This window comes from Drosophila innubila (assembly GCF_004354385.1).
Source record: "Drosophila innubila isolate TH190305 chromosome 3L unlocalized genomic scaffold, UK_Dinn_1.0 0_D_3L, whole genome shotgun sequence".
Taxonomy (NCBI): domain Eukaryota; kingdom Metazoa; phylum Arthropoda; class Insecta; order Diptera; family Drosophilidae; genus Drosophila; species Drosophila innubila.
Genome location: NW_022995376.1, coordinates 9421852 through 9433838, shown reverse-complemented (window position 1 = coordinate 9433838; position 11987 = coordinate 9421852). Strand labels below are relative to the sequence as shown.

Sequence of the window (11987 nt, the reverse complement as noted above, 5' to 3'; positions counted from 1 at the left end):
TCAGGATGTCTAACAACAAAATTTGAATGGTTTTTCAATTCGCGCATTTGCTTTGACACTGACACTTTGCCAATTAACACTTTCCTGGTTACCTGCAATTGTTTATCGTCAACCCCAAAGTGTGAGTGTGCGGGCAATTAACCTGTCAAAAGACCGAAGTTGGTAGCAAAACAAAATGCAAACAAAAACAAAACAAAAAGAGGAAGACAGAGGCAAAAGCAAGGGCAAAGGCAAAGGCAGGTCATTACCAGTCGCCGGTCACCCCCGTTTCCGTTGCTGCCACGTGAGTCAGTGCGTGCACCCCCGATGTTGCAACAAACTGCGGCAAGAGACTGAGAGCTGAGTATATTGCCGAGAGCGTGTTGGTTTTGACCGAGCTGTCATGGCAATAGTTTGTTACAAACAAAAAGTACATAGAAAAAATGAAAAGCGAGCACATTTTGTGGCATAACGAAAATTTTCATTCGCTCAGAACGCAACGAACCGCCAAAAGGAACGCAGGCCAAATAATAAAGCAGACATTAGCCAGATTTAGGCATGAGCCAGCATGGAGATACCGGAGACTGTATCTGTGCGAAGGTTTCGCGAGTTCAGCCCTCGGCAAAAACACGAACTCTACGAGACATTGCTGGAGTTGGGCGAAACACTGGAGGAGTTGCCCAAGAGATCGCTGCGCAAAACGTTGGAGCTAACGCTGGCCGTGATGGAGTACAAGGGAGAGTTGGCACAGAAGCTGGAAGTGGGCGGAGAGCGGAGATTGCAGGATGAAAACGAGAAACTAAAGCGCATGGTGCAAAAGCTGGAGGATGAAAGAGATCTGCTCAAGCACAAGACAAAGGAGGTGAGTCAACCAAAGGCTTAAAATTTAATTGATAAGTAATGTTAACATTTTAACCCTTTCCAGTTGAGTGAGGAGATCAATCAGCAGCAACAGCAGCTGAGAGAAGCAGCTCTTCAAGCAGAGGCCAGCGACAAGGACTCCTCGGATCCTTTGTCCGAGCTGGACAAGCAGGAGCATCTGCTGCATAACATCGACACCAAAAACAAACACATAAAGCGTCTGTTAAGAGAGATTGAGGTGAGTAGACGAAGCAAAACAGACTCGACTTTCAACTCCTCCCATTGTAATCCCTTCCAGACACTGCAAAATCAGAACATTGCCCAGTCCAAAACGATAGCCCACAATGAGCAGGAACTGCAGCAGATCAAGACCAAGCTGTTGCAAATCTCCCAGGACATTACGCAAGTGGAGCAGGAGCGCAAATCCTTGCAGAAAACGATGGAGCAACAGAGCCTGGAAGTCACACGGCTAGAGGGCAACATTAACTTCCTGGAGGATGAGCGTGAGAAGCAGGAGCAGGAGATGCGACAGTTTCTGGAGAAGTATGAAGCTCAAGCTCTCGGCTGGCGACAGTCACAGGACCAAAAGGACAAGGAAATTGCACTGCTGCAAAAGCAATTGGAGCACAAAAAAATAAGTGGACCTCAGCTGATGCTATCCAGCTCCAGCAGCAGTCCAGGCCAGCAGGAAGAGGAGCAGCTCAGACTAAGACATGTAAGTCCTTGAATGTCTTTCTTTACTCCATCATAATCCTTCGTCCCTTGCAGCTGCTGGAATTGCGTGAGAAGCGCATTGAATCTCTTGAAAGCAAGCTGAAGTCCATGGCTGCTGAAATGGTCAACTCAACGAAGATAATGAATCAACTTGCCGTGCAGCAAGAGAGCTCCAAGAATCCCCAACAGCCACGTGCCTGTTGCCAACTGATTGAGGAGCGTCTTCGTGTGGCAAATGTGCGTTCCGAGCAGCTGGCCGAGATGCTCGACAGCACCGAGCAGGATAACGTGCTCAAGGCCAAGCAGGCGCTGCACGCCTTGAATGCCCTGGAGTCCTACAAGCGTGGAGAGGATGGTCTTGTGCCTGCCCTGCGTCGTTGTGCCGGCCTTGAGCAGAAGCTCTCCGAGCGGGACAAACAGCTGCGCAGTTATACCCAGGAGCTGAATGCCATGCACGAGGTGACCCAGGAGAATGCTGTGCTGCGTCGACGGCTCAACATCCCCGACGATGTTGTGGTCCTGTCCAAGCAGCTGCGTGCCAAGCAGCGCAACAAGGACAAACAAATTGAAAGATTAACACTCAAGTTGCGTACCTCCGAGGAGCTGCGTCTACAGCTTAAATTGGACAAGAGTGAGCTGAGGTGAGCTTGATAATATTATAATTATTATTATATTTGTAAATTTTAATATTGGCAATTGTTATTATAACCATTTTATACATTTATGTATCATACGATTTTGGTTGATTTTCGGTTGCTTTACATTTCTGGAACACACCTGTATAAGTAAGAAAAATTGGAAACGGAGGAAAAATTCAATTTTCTAATTTTGATACAGAGTAAAAATAGAGGCCAAATAATGAAAAAATTGATATTCCGCATGGAAATCGGTTAAGATTTGACAAAGTTATGACAGTTTGAAGTTCTTAAAAATATGTCAAGGGGAAGGTATGGAAAAAATTGATAGTGATGGAAGAAAAATTCAATTTTCCAATTTTGATGCAGAATAAAAATAGAGGCCAAATAATGAAAAAATTGATATTCCGTATGGAAATCGGTTAAGATTTGACCTAGTTATGACAGTTTGAAATTCTTAAAAAAATGTCAAGGGGAAGGTATGGAAAAATGGACAGTGATGGAAGAAAATTCAATTTTCCAATTTTGATGCAGAATAAAAATAGAGGCCAAATAATGAAAAATTGATATTCCGCATGGAAATCGGTTAAGATTTGACAAAGTTATGACAGTTTGAAGTTCTTAAAATATGTCAAGGGAAGGTATGGAAAAATTGACAGTGATGGAAGAAAAATTCAATTTTCCAATTTTGATGCAGAATAAAAATAGAGGCCAAATAATGAAAAAATTGATATTCCGCATGGAAATCGGTTAAGATTTGACCTAGTTATGACAGTTTGAAGTTCTTAAAAAAATGTCAAGGGGAAGGTATGGAAAAATTGACAGTGATGGAAGAAAATTCAATTTTCCAATTTTGATGCAGAATAAAAATAGAGGCCAAATAATGAAAAATTGATATTCCGCATGGAAATCGGTTAAGATTTGACAAAGTTATGACAGTTTGAAGTTCTTAAAAAAAATGTCAAGGGAAGGTATGGAAAAAATTGACAGTGATGGAAGAAAAATTCAATTTTCCAATTTTGATGCAGAATAAAAATAGAGGCCAAATAATGAAAAAATTGATATTCCGCATGGAAATCGGTTAAGATTTGACAAAGTTATGACAGTTTGAAGTTCTTAAAAATATGTCAAGGGGAAGGTATGGAAAAAATTGACAGTGATGGAAGAAAAATTCAATTTTCCAATTTTGATGCAGAATAAAAATAGAGGCCAAATAATGAAAAAATTGATATTCCGCATGGAAATCGGTTAAGATTTGACAAAGTTATGACAGTTTGAAGTTCTTAAAAATATGTCAAGGGAAGGTATGGAAAAATTAATAGTGATGGAAGAAAATTAAATTTTCCAATTTGATGCAGAATAAAAATAGAGGCCAAATAATGAAAAATTGATATTCCGCATGGAAATCGGTTAAGATTTGACAAAGTTATGACAGTTTGAAGTTCTTAAAAAAATGTCAAGGGGAAGGTATGGAAAAAATTGACAGTGATGGAAGAAAAATTCAATTTTCCAATTTTGATGCAGAATAAAAATAGAGGCCAAATAATGAAAAAATTGATATTCCGCATGGAAATCGGTTAAGATTTGACAAAGTTATGACAGTTTGAAGTTCTTAAAAATATGTCAAGGGGAAGGTATGGAAAAAATTAATAGTGATGGAAGAAAAATTAAATTTTCCAATTTTGATGCAGAATAAAAATAGAGGCCAAATAATGAAAAAATTGATATTCCGCATGGAAATCGGTTAAGATTTGACAAAGTTATGACAGTTTGAAATTCTTAAAAAATTGTATGAAAAAAATGGACAGTTATGGAAGAAAAATTCAATTTTCCAATTTTGATACAGAATAAAAATAGAGGCCAAATAATGAAAAAATTGATATTCCGCATGGAAATCGGTTAAGATTTGACAAAGTTATGACAGTTTGAAGTTCTTAAAATATGTCAAGGGAAGGTATGGAAAAATTGACAGTGATGGAAGAAAATTCAATTTTCCAATTTTGATGCAGAATAAAAATAGAGGCCAAATAATGAAAAAATTGATATTCCGCATGGAAATCGGTTAAGATTTGACAAAGTTATGACAGTTTGAAGTTCTTAAAAATATGTCAAGGGGAAGGTATGAAAAAAATGGACAGTTATGGAAGAAAAATTCAATTTTCCAATTTTGATACAGAATAAAAATAGAGGCCAAATAATGAAAAAATTGATATTCCGCATGGAAATCGGTTAAGATTTGACAAAGTTATGACAGTTTGAAGTTCTTAAAAAAGTGTCAAGGATGAAGTATGGTAAAAATTTCTGATTGAAACATATCTTCCAATGTCCGAAAGACTGTTTTGGTTTACCACAATGAGTATATGGTTATCGGTTATTCTTCTTACAGACGTAAACTTTTGGAGTTCCAAAATGGACAGCTCCCAGCACAGCCTTTGGAGGAGTTGCTGCATCAGCCAAGTGAGATGGGCGAGGTGCCTTCAAGTGCGCCGCTGGAGAGCTCGCCCAGACGTGGTCAGGGTGATGGCGCCGCCAGCTCGGAGCTGCAAACGAAATATGAGGATGTGCTGGCCGAGAATGAAACGCTGCGCATGGGCATGTATGAGATTCTGGAGAAGCTGCGGGAATACGATGGTGAGTTTAAAAAAAAAAGAGAGAAGAAATAGAAATATTACACTTACAATCCTACAGCTACCTCGGAGCACATTACCATTGACTCGGAGCTGTTACGCCGACTGATAGATGCCCTACCATGTGGCTCAGATACGCCGCAACGTCTGCAGGGTCAGCTGCTGGAGCTGAAGGCGCGGGAGGAGGCGCTGTGTCAGCTGCTCCAGCAAAATGCCAGCGATTCGGAGACGGGGGAGTTGTCCTCGGTGCACAGCATGCGGGATGTGTCTGAGATGCCAGAGGAGCACACAGAGATTATCGCTATTGATTCTGCCACGCGACCAACGACTCCGAATGAGGCATCCGAGGCACTGCAGCTGCCCATCATCACAGAGGATGGGGAAGTGGAGCAGCCCAGACCAGGAACAGCTGAGTTGTCAGAGTTGGCCATACTGCGCAAGCATTATGAGGAACTGCGTCTGCACATGTCCGCCGATGGCAATGAACTGATACGCTATACTCTGGAGTTGCATGAGCAGATGATCAGCCTGGAACGACAGCTGCAGGAGCAGGGCAGCTCCTATGGCTACATGCGGGAGGATTACGATCAACTGCTGACGGAGATGAAGCGGCAGGAGCTGCGTTACATTGAGGATACGTCTGCACTTAAGATCCAACTGGAACAGCACAAATCAGAGCTCTCCACCAAGTCGGAGCAGTTGATCACGCTACAACGGACAAATCCCTGCACGGCAGAGGAGCGTCAACAGCTGGAGCAGCGAAATGCCAGGTTGAGCATACAGTTGGCCCAGGTCACGGAGCAGTTGCTGGGAGAGCTGAAGCTGCCTGACCTCTGTGCCGATTATGGCATCATTCAGGAGAACTATCAGCTGGATTATGTGACAGCAGCGGAGTTTGAGCAACAGCGTCAGGATTTGGTCACGGGGCGCCATCAGCAGTCCGAGTTGCAGCGGGAAAACAAACAACTCGAGGGATTGCTCCAGGTGGCCAATGGTCAGATACATTCCCAGCAGAAGCTGCTCAACGAGATCACAGATAATCACATCAACTTGCGCCATTTGGTGGCGGACTTGCAGAGCAGTTCCAGTGATAAGCTGCTGCTGGCCAAGATGCAGCGCGATCTGGATGCAGGTAGAGTCATTTATTATATATAAAGATTTAGGCTTTTATTATTATTTTCTTCTCGCTCAGCTAAAGCGGAAACTGTGCGCCTGGAACTGGAGAGCAAGCGTCTGCTGCAGCATGTGGAACAGCTTGAGACGCAGCTGCAGGAGGCGGAGCAGCTGGCGAAGCAGAGACAACAGGACTTCCAACTGGAACGTGGCAACAGCGACATTAAGCAGAAGTGAGTTACACTGACAAAAATATGTTCTAAAATCCAGATTTTGGTCTCAGAACTAAGATTTTTGGTCTAAAAAACGCGTTGAGAACATAAAATTAAATTAAGAAAGCACATCTTGGTTTTAAGAACATTTCAAATAAGACCAAGTTCTTATTTTAAGAATAAATGTTCTTAGTACTTTTCTAAATGTTAATTTAATTTGTTACGAGTGGGATTCGAACCGGCGGAACATGAAATAGTACATATGTATATCCACTGTAGAAAATAAAAGTTAAAGATTTTTATTTTTATATTAATATTTTTTAGATTGATAATCTTAATGTTAATAATTCGGTTTTAAAATAATCTTATTTTTAGAACAAATTATTTAAGATGAATGTTTTTTAATTTTAGAAGTTGGCCTTTTTTTCAGTGTACTAATTAAAAATTCGGTTTTAAAATAATCTTATTTTTAGAACAAATTATTTTAGAAGTTGGTCTTTTTTCAGTGTACGATTTATTATAGACTGATTTATATAAAGCGCTCTTCTTAATCTTCCTTTTGCTTTATTTTCCTCTCAGATTCCTGCAGCGTTCCCTGTTTACACTCAAGGAGAAATATGCCAAATTTACACCATTGATCTTCCTCAATAACTTTGTGTTCGCTTATCAAAAATTTCATCAATCTCTGCTGGAGCAACAGCAGCAGCAGGAGCAGCAATCCAACGACAACTCCACGCTGATTGAACAGGTTCTCCAGGCGGTGCAGGCGAAGATCAACCCCAATGAGGAGAATTCCCAACAGCTCATTAAACTTATCAAAACGGAGACACAGTCCAAGCTGTTGGAACAGCGTTGTGAGAGCTTGCAGACGAGGCAGTTGGAGCTGCAACAGGAGCTCACCCAGCTGAGGTTGCAACATGCCACAGAGTCGGAGCATTGGCAGACGATTCAGGCGTTGTTTGGCCTGGCAACTGGCGAAGGAAGAATCGAAACGTCTACTGTGGATGTGGCCACCAATACAATAGGAGCAGCTCCTGTGCCCGCCATGCGTCGCACAGCTCAACTGATCGACAAGCAATCATCTCCCATTGGCTCGCCGAGGAGAAGACTTTCTAGGCAGGACATGGCTATACAGACGGAGGTGGCAGCGGTGGAATTAATGGAGATCGCCGTCCAGACAAATGGCATTCGAGTGGAGCAACAGCAGCAACATCAAGCAGTGCAGACAGCTCAGGAAGTCAGCATAACGGAGGAGCAGCTGCAACAATTGCGAGCAGAGTAAGTTCTTTAGAGGATTAGTTCTTTATATAAATATATCCTACTATTTTCCACTCTCTGCAGCCTTCAGATAGCCAACGATCGCATCAAGGAGCTAAGTAAACCACAGGAAACGGCAAATCCTAGCAGCGAATCCGACAGCCAACACAGCGGCGTTGTGGAGAAGACGATTCTCTCGTTCCACACACTGCTGCTTGAGAAGGATCAGTCCATACAAAAGTATCAGGATCTGCTGCAAACGGAAAGGGAACAGAATCAACAGCTGATCACAAAGCAATCAGCGGAGAATGAAACCCTCAAGGCAACAGTTAACAATCTAAATTTCAACATCAAGACCAAAGATCTGGAAATATTAGAACTTAAAGCCAAGCTAGATTTACAAAATTCTTCGTCTCGCGTTGCTATGCCCTCCACGGAGCATTCCCTCAACGAGCTGACGGATGAGAAGATCGAGGAAATGTTTGAGCACAGTTCAACGGATAGAAGTCCACAGCAGCAGGATCCGGAGGAGGTTGAGCCGGATTTGGCTGTTGGTTGCGATGAAGTCGCTGGCGAGGAGGAGAAACAGGATACCGAGGAGTTAAAGGAGCTGCCCACTCTGCAGAAGCAAATTAAGGAGCTTAAGGACAAACTGATTTACTGCGAACAGAATCTGGTAACAAGAGAGGAAGAGGTGGAAATCTTGAGGGAAAAGTAAGTTCGACAAAAGATAGATCGCAAAGATTTAAAGCTCCTATAAAAGTAGTCAAAGAAAAATGATAGAAATGGAGCTTTAAAATATAAGAAAGCTGCTTCAATTAAAGCTTTAAAGCTTATTTAAAAGCTTACAATTTAACACAGTATTTACACTCTTATTTCAACAGATTAAAGCTCTATCAGGATCGCGAGAAATGTGTGGAGACCAACAGCAATCCTGAGCTGGAGCAGTTGAGAGTCTTCCTGGAGGAGAAGGACAAGCACATACGTGATCTAATGGACACACTAAAGAATTTCCATGTGAGTTTACTAGATGTTTTCTAGAGATGTACCCATCTACATATATATTATCATCTGCAGGACGATCAGCAGCGTTATATCAACGACACTTCCAATTACTCGGCGGAGCAGATTGCCAAGCTGGCGGCTGATCTTAATCGCACCGAGGCGACCAACAAGATTTATCACACCCAAATGGAGGCACTGCGTCGTCAGCTAACCAATGTCCAACAACGTGAGAAGCAAGCAAGGGATCTGAGTCAATCTCTGCGCCAGCAACTGTTGAAGCGTCCAGTGGTCTCCATAAAAACGGAGCTCAATGCTCGTGTCAAGAATGAGAATCTGCAGAAGCGCATTCAGCAACTGGAGCTGGATCTGGATGAATCTCGGGGACAGCTGCAGCGTCAACAGAGGCTACTGGAGGCAAAGCGAAGACGCAGCGCCAATGAAGTGGGACTCTGGGAGAAGCAGAAGCGCTGGCAGCAACAGGCAGAGAAGTTCAAGGTGAAGCTGGACGAGACGGAGATGGCGCTGGAGAAGACGCGAACACTGTTGCAGGCGGCACGCACAACAATCGCGCGACTGGAGAAGGATAAACATCTTCTAGAGACAAAGGTGGGCAGGGGAGGATCAGGAGCCACAGCGCCTGCAACAGGTGCAAATGTCAATCATCAAAATGCATTGAAATGTTGCCGTGCTCCTTCCTGTCCCAACTTGCAGCATGTGGGAGCAGCCAAGTTCACGCCCTCTCCCTCGGAGAGTCCGGAAACGTATACGGGACCAAGCAGTGAGTGCAGTTCGCCGGCTCACAATCGATCCCAGCCGAATCCTGCCCACCACAGTTTCTATGAGCAAGGACAGTCCGAGTTGATTGAGGCGCTCAAAGCACGCATTGAGATGCAGCAAAGGAAGATCATGGCCATGGAGCTGGAGGGACGTGGCACGAATGCCCTGACCACGGAACTAGAGAAGCTGCAGGAACGTTGCCAGGCAATCGAGGCACAGAATATACGCCTGGAGGCGCGCAATTTGCAGCTGCAACTGGACACGGATCTCTTGCGGCAGGGCGACAGCACCGAACGACTTCACAAGCGCATCAAGCACCTGGAGGAGTAAGTAATCCATACTGCTTAGATATATTGCTTAGTAACAATTACTTTTCAGCTATATCCTTGCACTCAAGGAGGAAATGGCGCGAACTGAATCTCGGCGGGAGCTCTGTAAATGCAGCGGACTCAAGGTCAACACGCATCAGGGTCAATCCGCGGAGCACACGATTCTCTCGCTGCGGAATCTCGTGGAGAAATTGCGCTCGGAGAATAAGTTCCTAAAAGATGGACGACTCTCTACGGAATCACGTGGCTCCACAGACTCTCTACAAACTCCACCCGAATTGGCAAGACTTCAGCAGTTGCATGCGGATGCCTTGGAGAAGATTTCCACACTTCAACAGGAGCTCAAGCAGCGCAGTGGAGGCGGCAAGGTAGTTTTATATCAAATTAAATTAAATAGTTTATAATCATTTTACCTTTTCAGGACGATGAGCTGAAATACATAAAGGAGCAGCTGCAGAAGAAGACGCAATTACTGCAAAAGGCGAAAGTTCTCCTGACTCGCGCCGCTGCCAAGGAGAAAGTGCTTCGAGAGCAAATCTCGGCCTGGAAACGTAGGTGCTCCGAGCTACAAAATGTGCCCGTGATTGATGAAATTAGCGAATAATCTTAATTTTAAGCTTAATGTTGTACATAAATTAATAATAAACGAAGCCACAATGATAACAAAATTCAAATTTTTAATCCGGTGTAAAAAGTGCTGCCACACTTCTCTACGTATATGGCGCTGCCACACTTCCATTGAGAAGTGTTTCTGAGATTCAAGGCTGCCACCCGGTTAAAAATAATGATCAAAATCTGCACATATTTATTTTGCCAAGTGGCATTGTTTGTGGGCTCACTCAAACAAGTGTTGTTGTTGTTTATTATTATTATTAAATTCGTACACAAAAGACTGTCAATTGGACTTTGTTCAACAGTTTAAGTAAAACCGTATTATTGTGCAGCTAAAACCAAAGAATAAAGATGTCATACCTAAACTTTGACCATTTAATTGTACAAAAGGAAGGCAAAATTCTTGTCATTAAATTTTATAATCCTGCAAAGAAGAACTGCTTAAACCGATTTGCCTACCAGGAATTAACTCGTGCTTTAACCGAAGTAAATAATGATGAGGAGATAACGATTGTTGTGATTACCGGAGTGGGTGAATATTTCACTGCTGGAAATGAATTATCATTGGCCAGCCAAGTACCGGACTTTGGTGCACTCTTGAAGGAAAGCAACGATATCTTTAAAAGTATGATCAGTAGTTTTATAAACTGCACAAAGCTGATATTTACGCTAGTCAATGGACCGTCAATTGGCATTGGCACCACGATTGTGGGACTCTCCGATGTGGCGTGGTGTGCGGAAGAAGTAAGCAACAAGTTAGGGTTGCAAAGCAAGGTTTCAGTTTGTGTTTATGTTTATCTTAACTCTATTCCAGGCCCATTTCCTGACACCCTTCAGTAAACTTGGACTGGTGCCTGAGGCATGCTCCAGTTACACGTTTCCATTAATTATGGGCCGGTCAAAGGCCACCGAAATGTTGCTGCTAAACGAGAAACTATCAGCACAAGAAGCATATCACTTTAATTTTGTTTCGCGCGTCTTTAAACTTAGTGAACTGGATTCTGTGGTGTGGCCAAAGATTCGTGAATATGCTGAACTTCCTCCTCATTCCATAAAAGAAAGCAAGCGGCTCATTAATGTGTCTTTGCGCGAAAATCTGATACGTGCTAATGATGAGGAGTGCGCGGAGCTCCTCAACCGTATGTATGATGATGAATTTGTGCAGGCAATGGTTAAGTTTTTAAATCGCAAGTCCAAGCTTTAAAATGGGCACAATGTATTAAATTGTATATTTCTTTTTTATAATAAAGTTTATTTTGCATCACAAAATGTAGCAAGAAAACTATTTTAGCTGTTTGTGGTGGTTAAGAAAAGCACAATTAAAAATAGTTTGTAACTTTTAAGTTGACGATCATGAGAGGGGAAAAAAGAAGAGACAAAAACAACACACATCGAAGTGTTGCCACATTGTTTTACATGAGGCAGCCTTGGTTTCCAAAAAAAGAACTATATCTATTCTTAGGTCTTTTAGCAATTTTTTTTCTAAATTTTTGTTGAATTTCAGTTTTGTTAACTTAAATAAAAAAAATCAAATATACCATAAAGTTATTACCTATATATTAGTAAAATATTGAATTTAAATTGTGTAATTAGTTACAACAAAATTGCAAAGTTAATAACTGCAAGAAAATTAAATTTTTAATTTAATTGCGCGCTGGAGCTAAATATTAGCACAGAACACGGTCACACCTGAAGAATTTAATGTTGTGAAATTTAACATTTACTGTTCTGAGGCTGTAAAGCTTATGTTAAAAATTTATCTTTCAGATTTCACAACAGAAGTTAACAGCTGCTAAATTTAAACTGAAACAAACACAATTTCTTTGTAGACTTTTTCCAGAAATAAAAGCAATATTTTAATCACAA

At 42.2% G+C, this 11987-nt stretch overlaps 2 protein-coding genes across 2 annotated transcripts; both read left to right on the top strand.

The window, feature by feature from the left end:
• Window positions 1–421: 421 nt before the first annotated feature.
• LOC117787447 (centrosomal protein cep290) lies at window positions 422–10166 on the top strand. Its single transcript, XM_034625977.1, has 13 exons — window positions 422–841; window positions 905–1078; window positions 1139–1555; window positions 1609–2195; window positions 4576–4820; window positions 4878–5948; window positions 6009–6162; window positions 6721–7419; window positions 7483–8112; window positions 8283–8415; window positions 8476–9506; window positions 9559–9880; window positions 9931–10166. The coding sequence occupies exons 1-13, from the start codon at window positions 548–550 to the stop codon at window positions 10111–10113; spliced, it is 5940 nt and encodes a 1979-aa protein (XP_034481868.1). The 5' UTR covers window positions 422–547; the 3' UTR covers window positions 10114–10166.
• Window positions 10167–10376: 210 nt separating this feature from the next.
• Window positions 10377–11390, top strand: LOC117786911 (enoyl-CoA delta isomerase 2, mitochondrial). Its single transcript, XM_034625329.1, has 2 exons — window positions 10377–10865; window positions 10936–11390. Exons 1-2 carry the CDS (start codon window positions 10473–10475, stop codon window positions 11323–11325), a joined length of 783 nt encoding a protein of 260 aa, XP_034481220.1. The 5' UTR covers window positions 10377–10472; the 3' UTR covers window positions 11326–11390.
• Window positions 11391–11987: the final 597 nt, after the last annotated feature.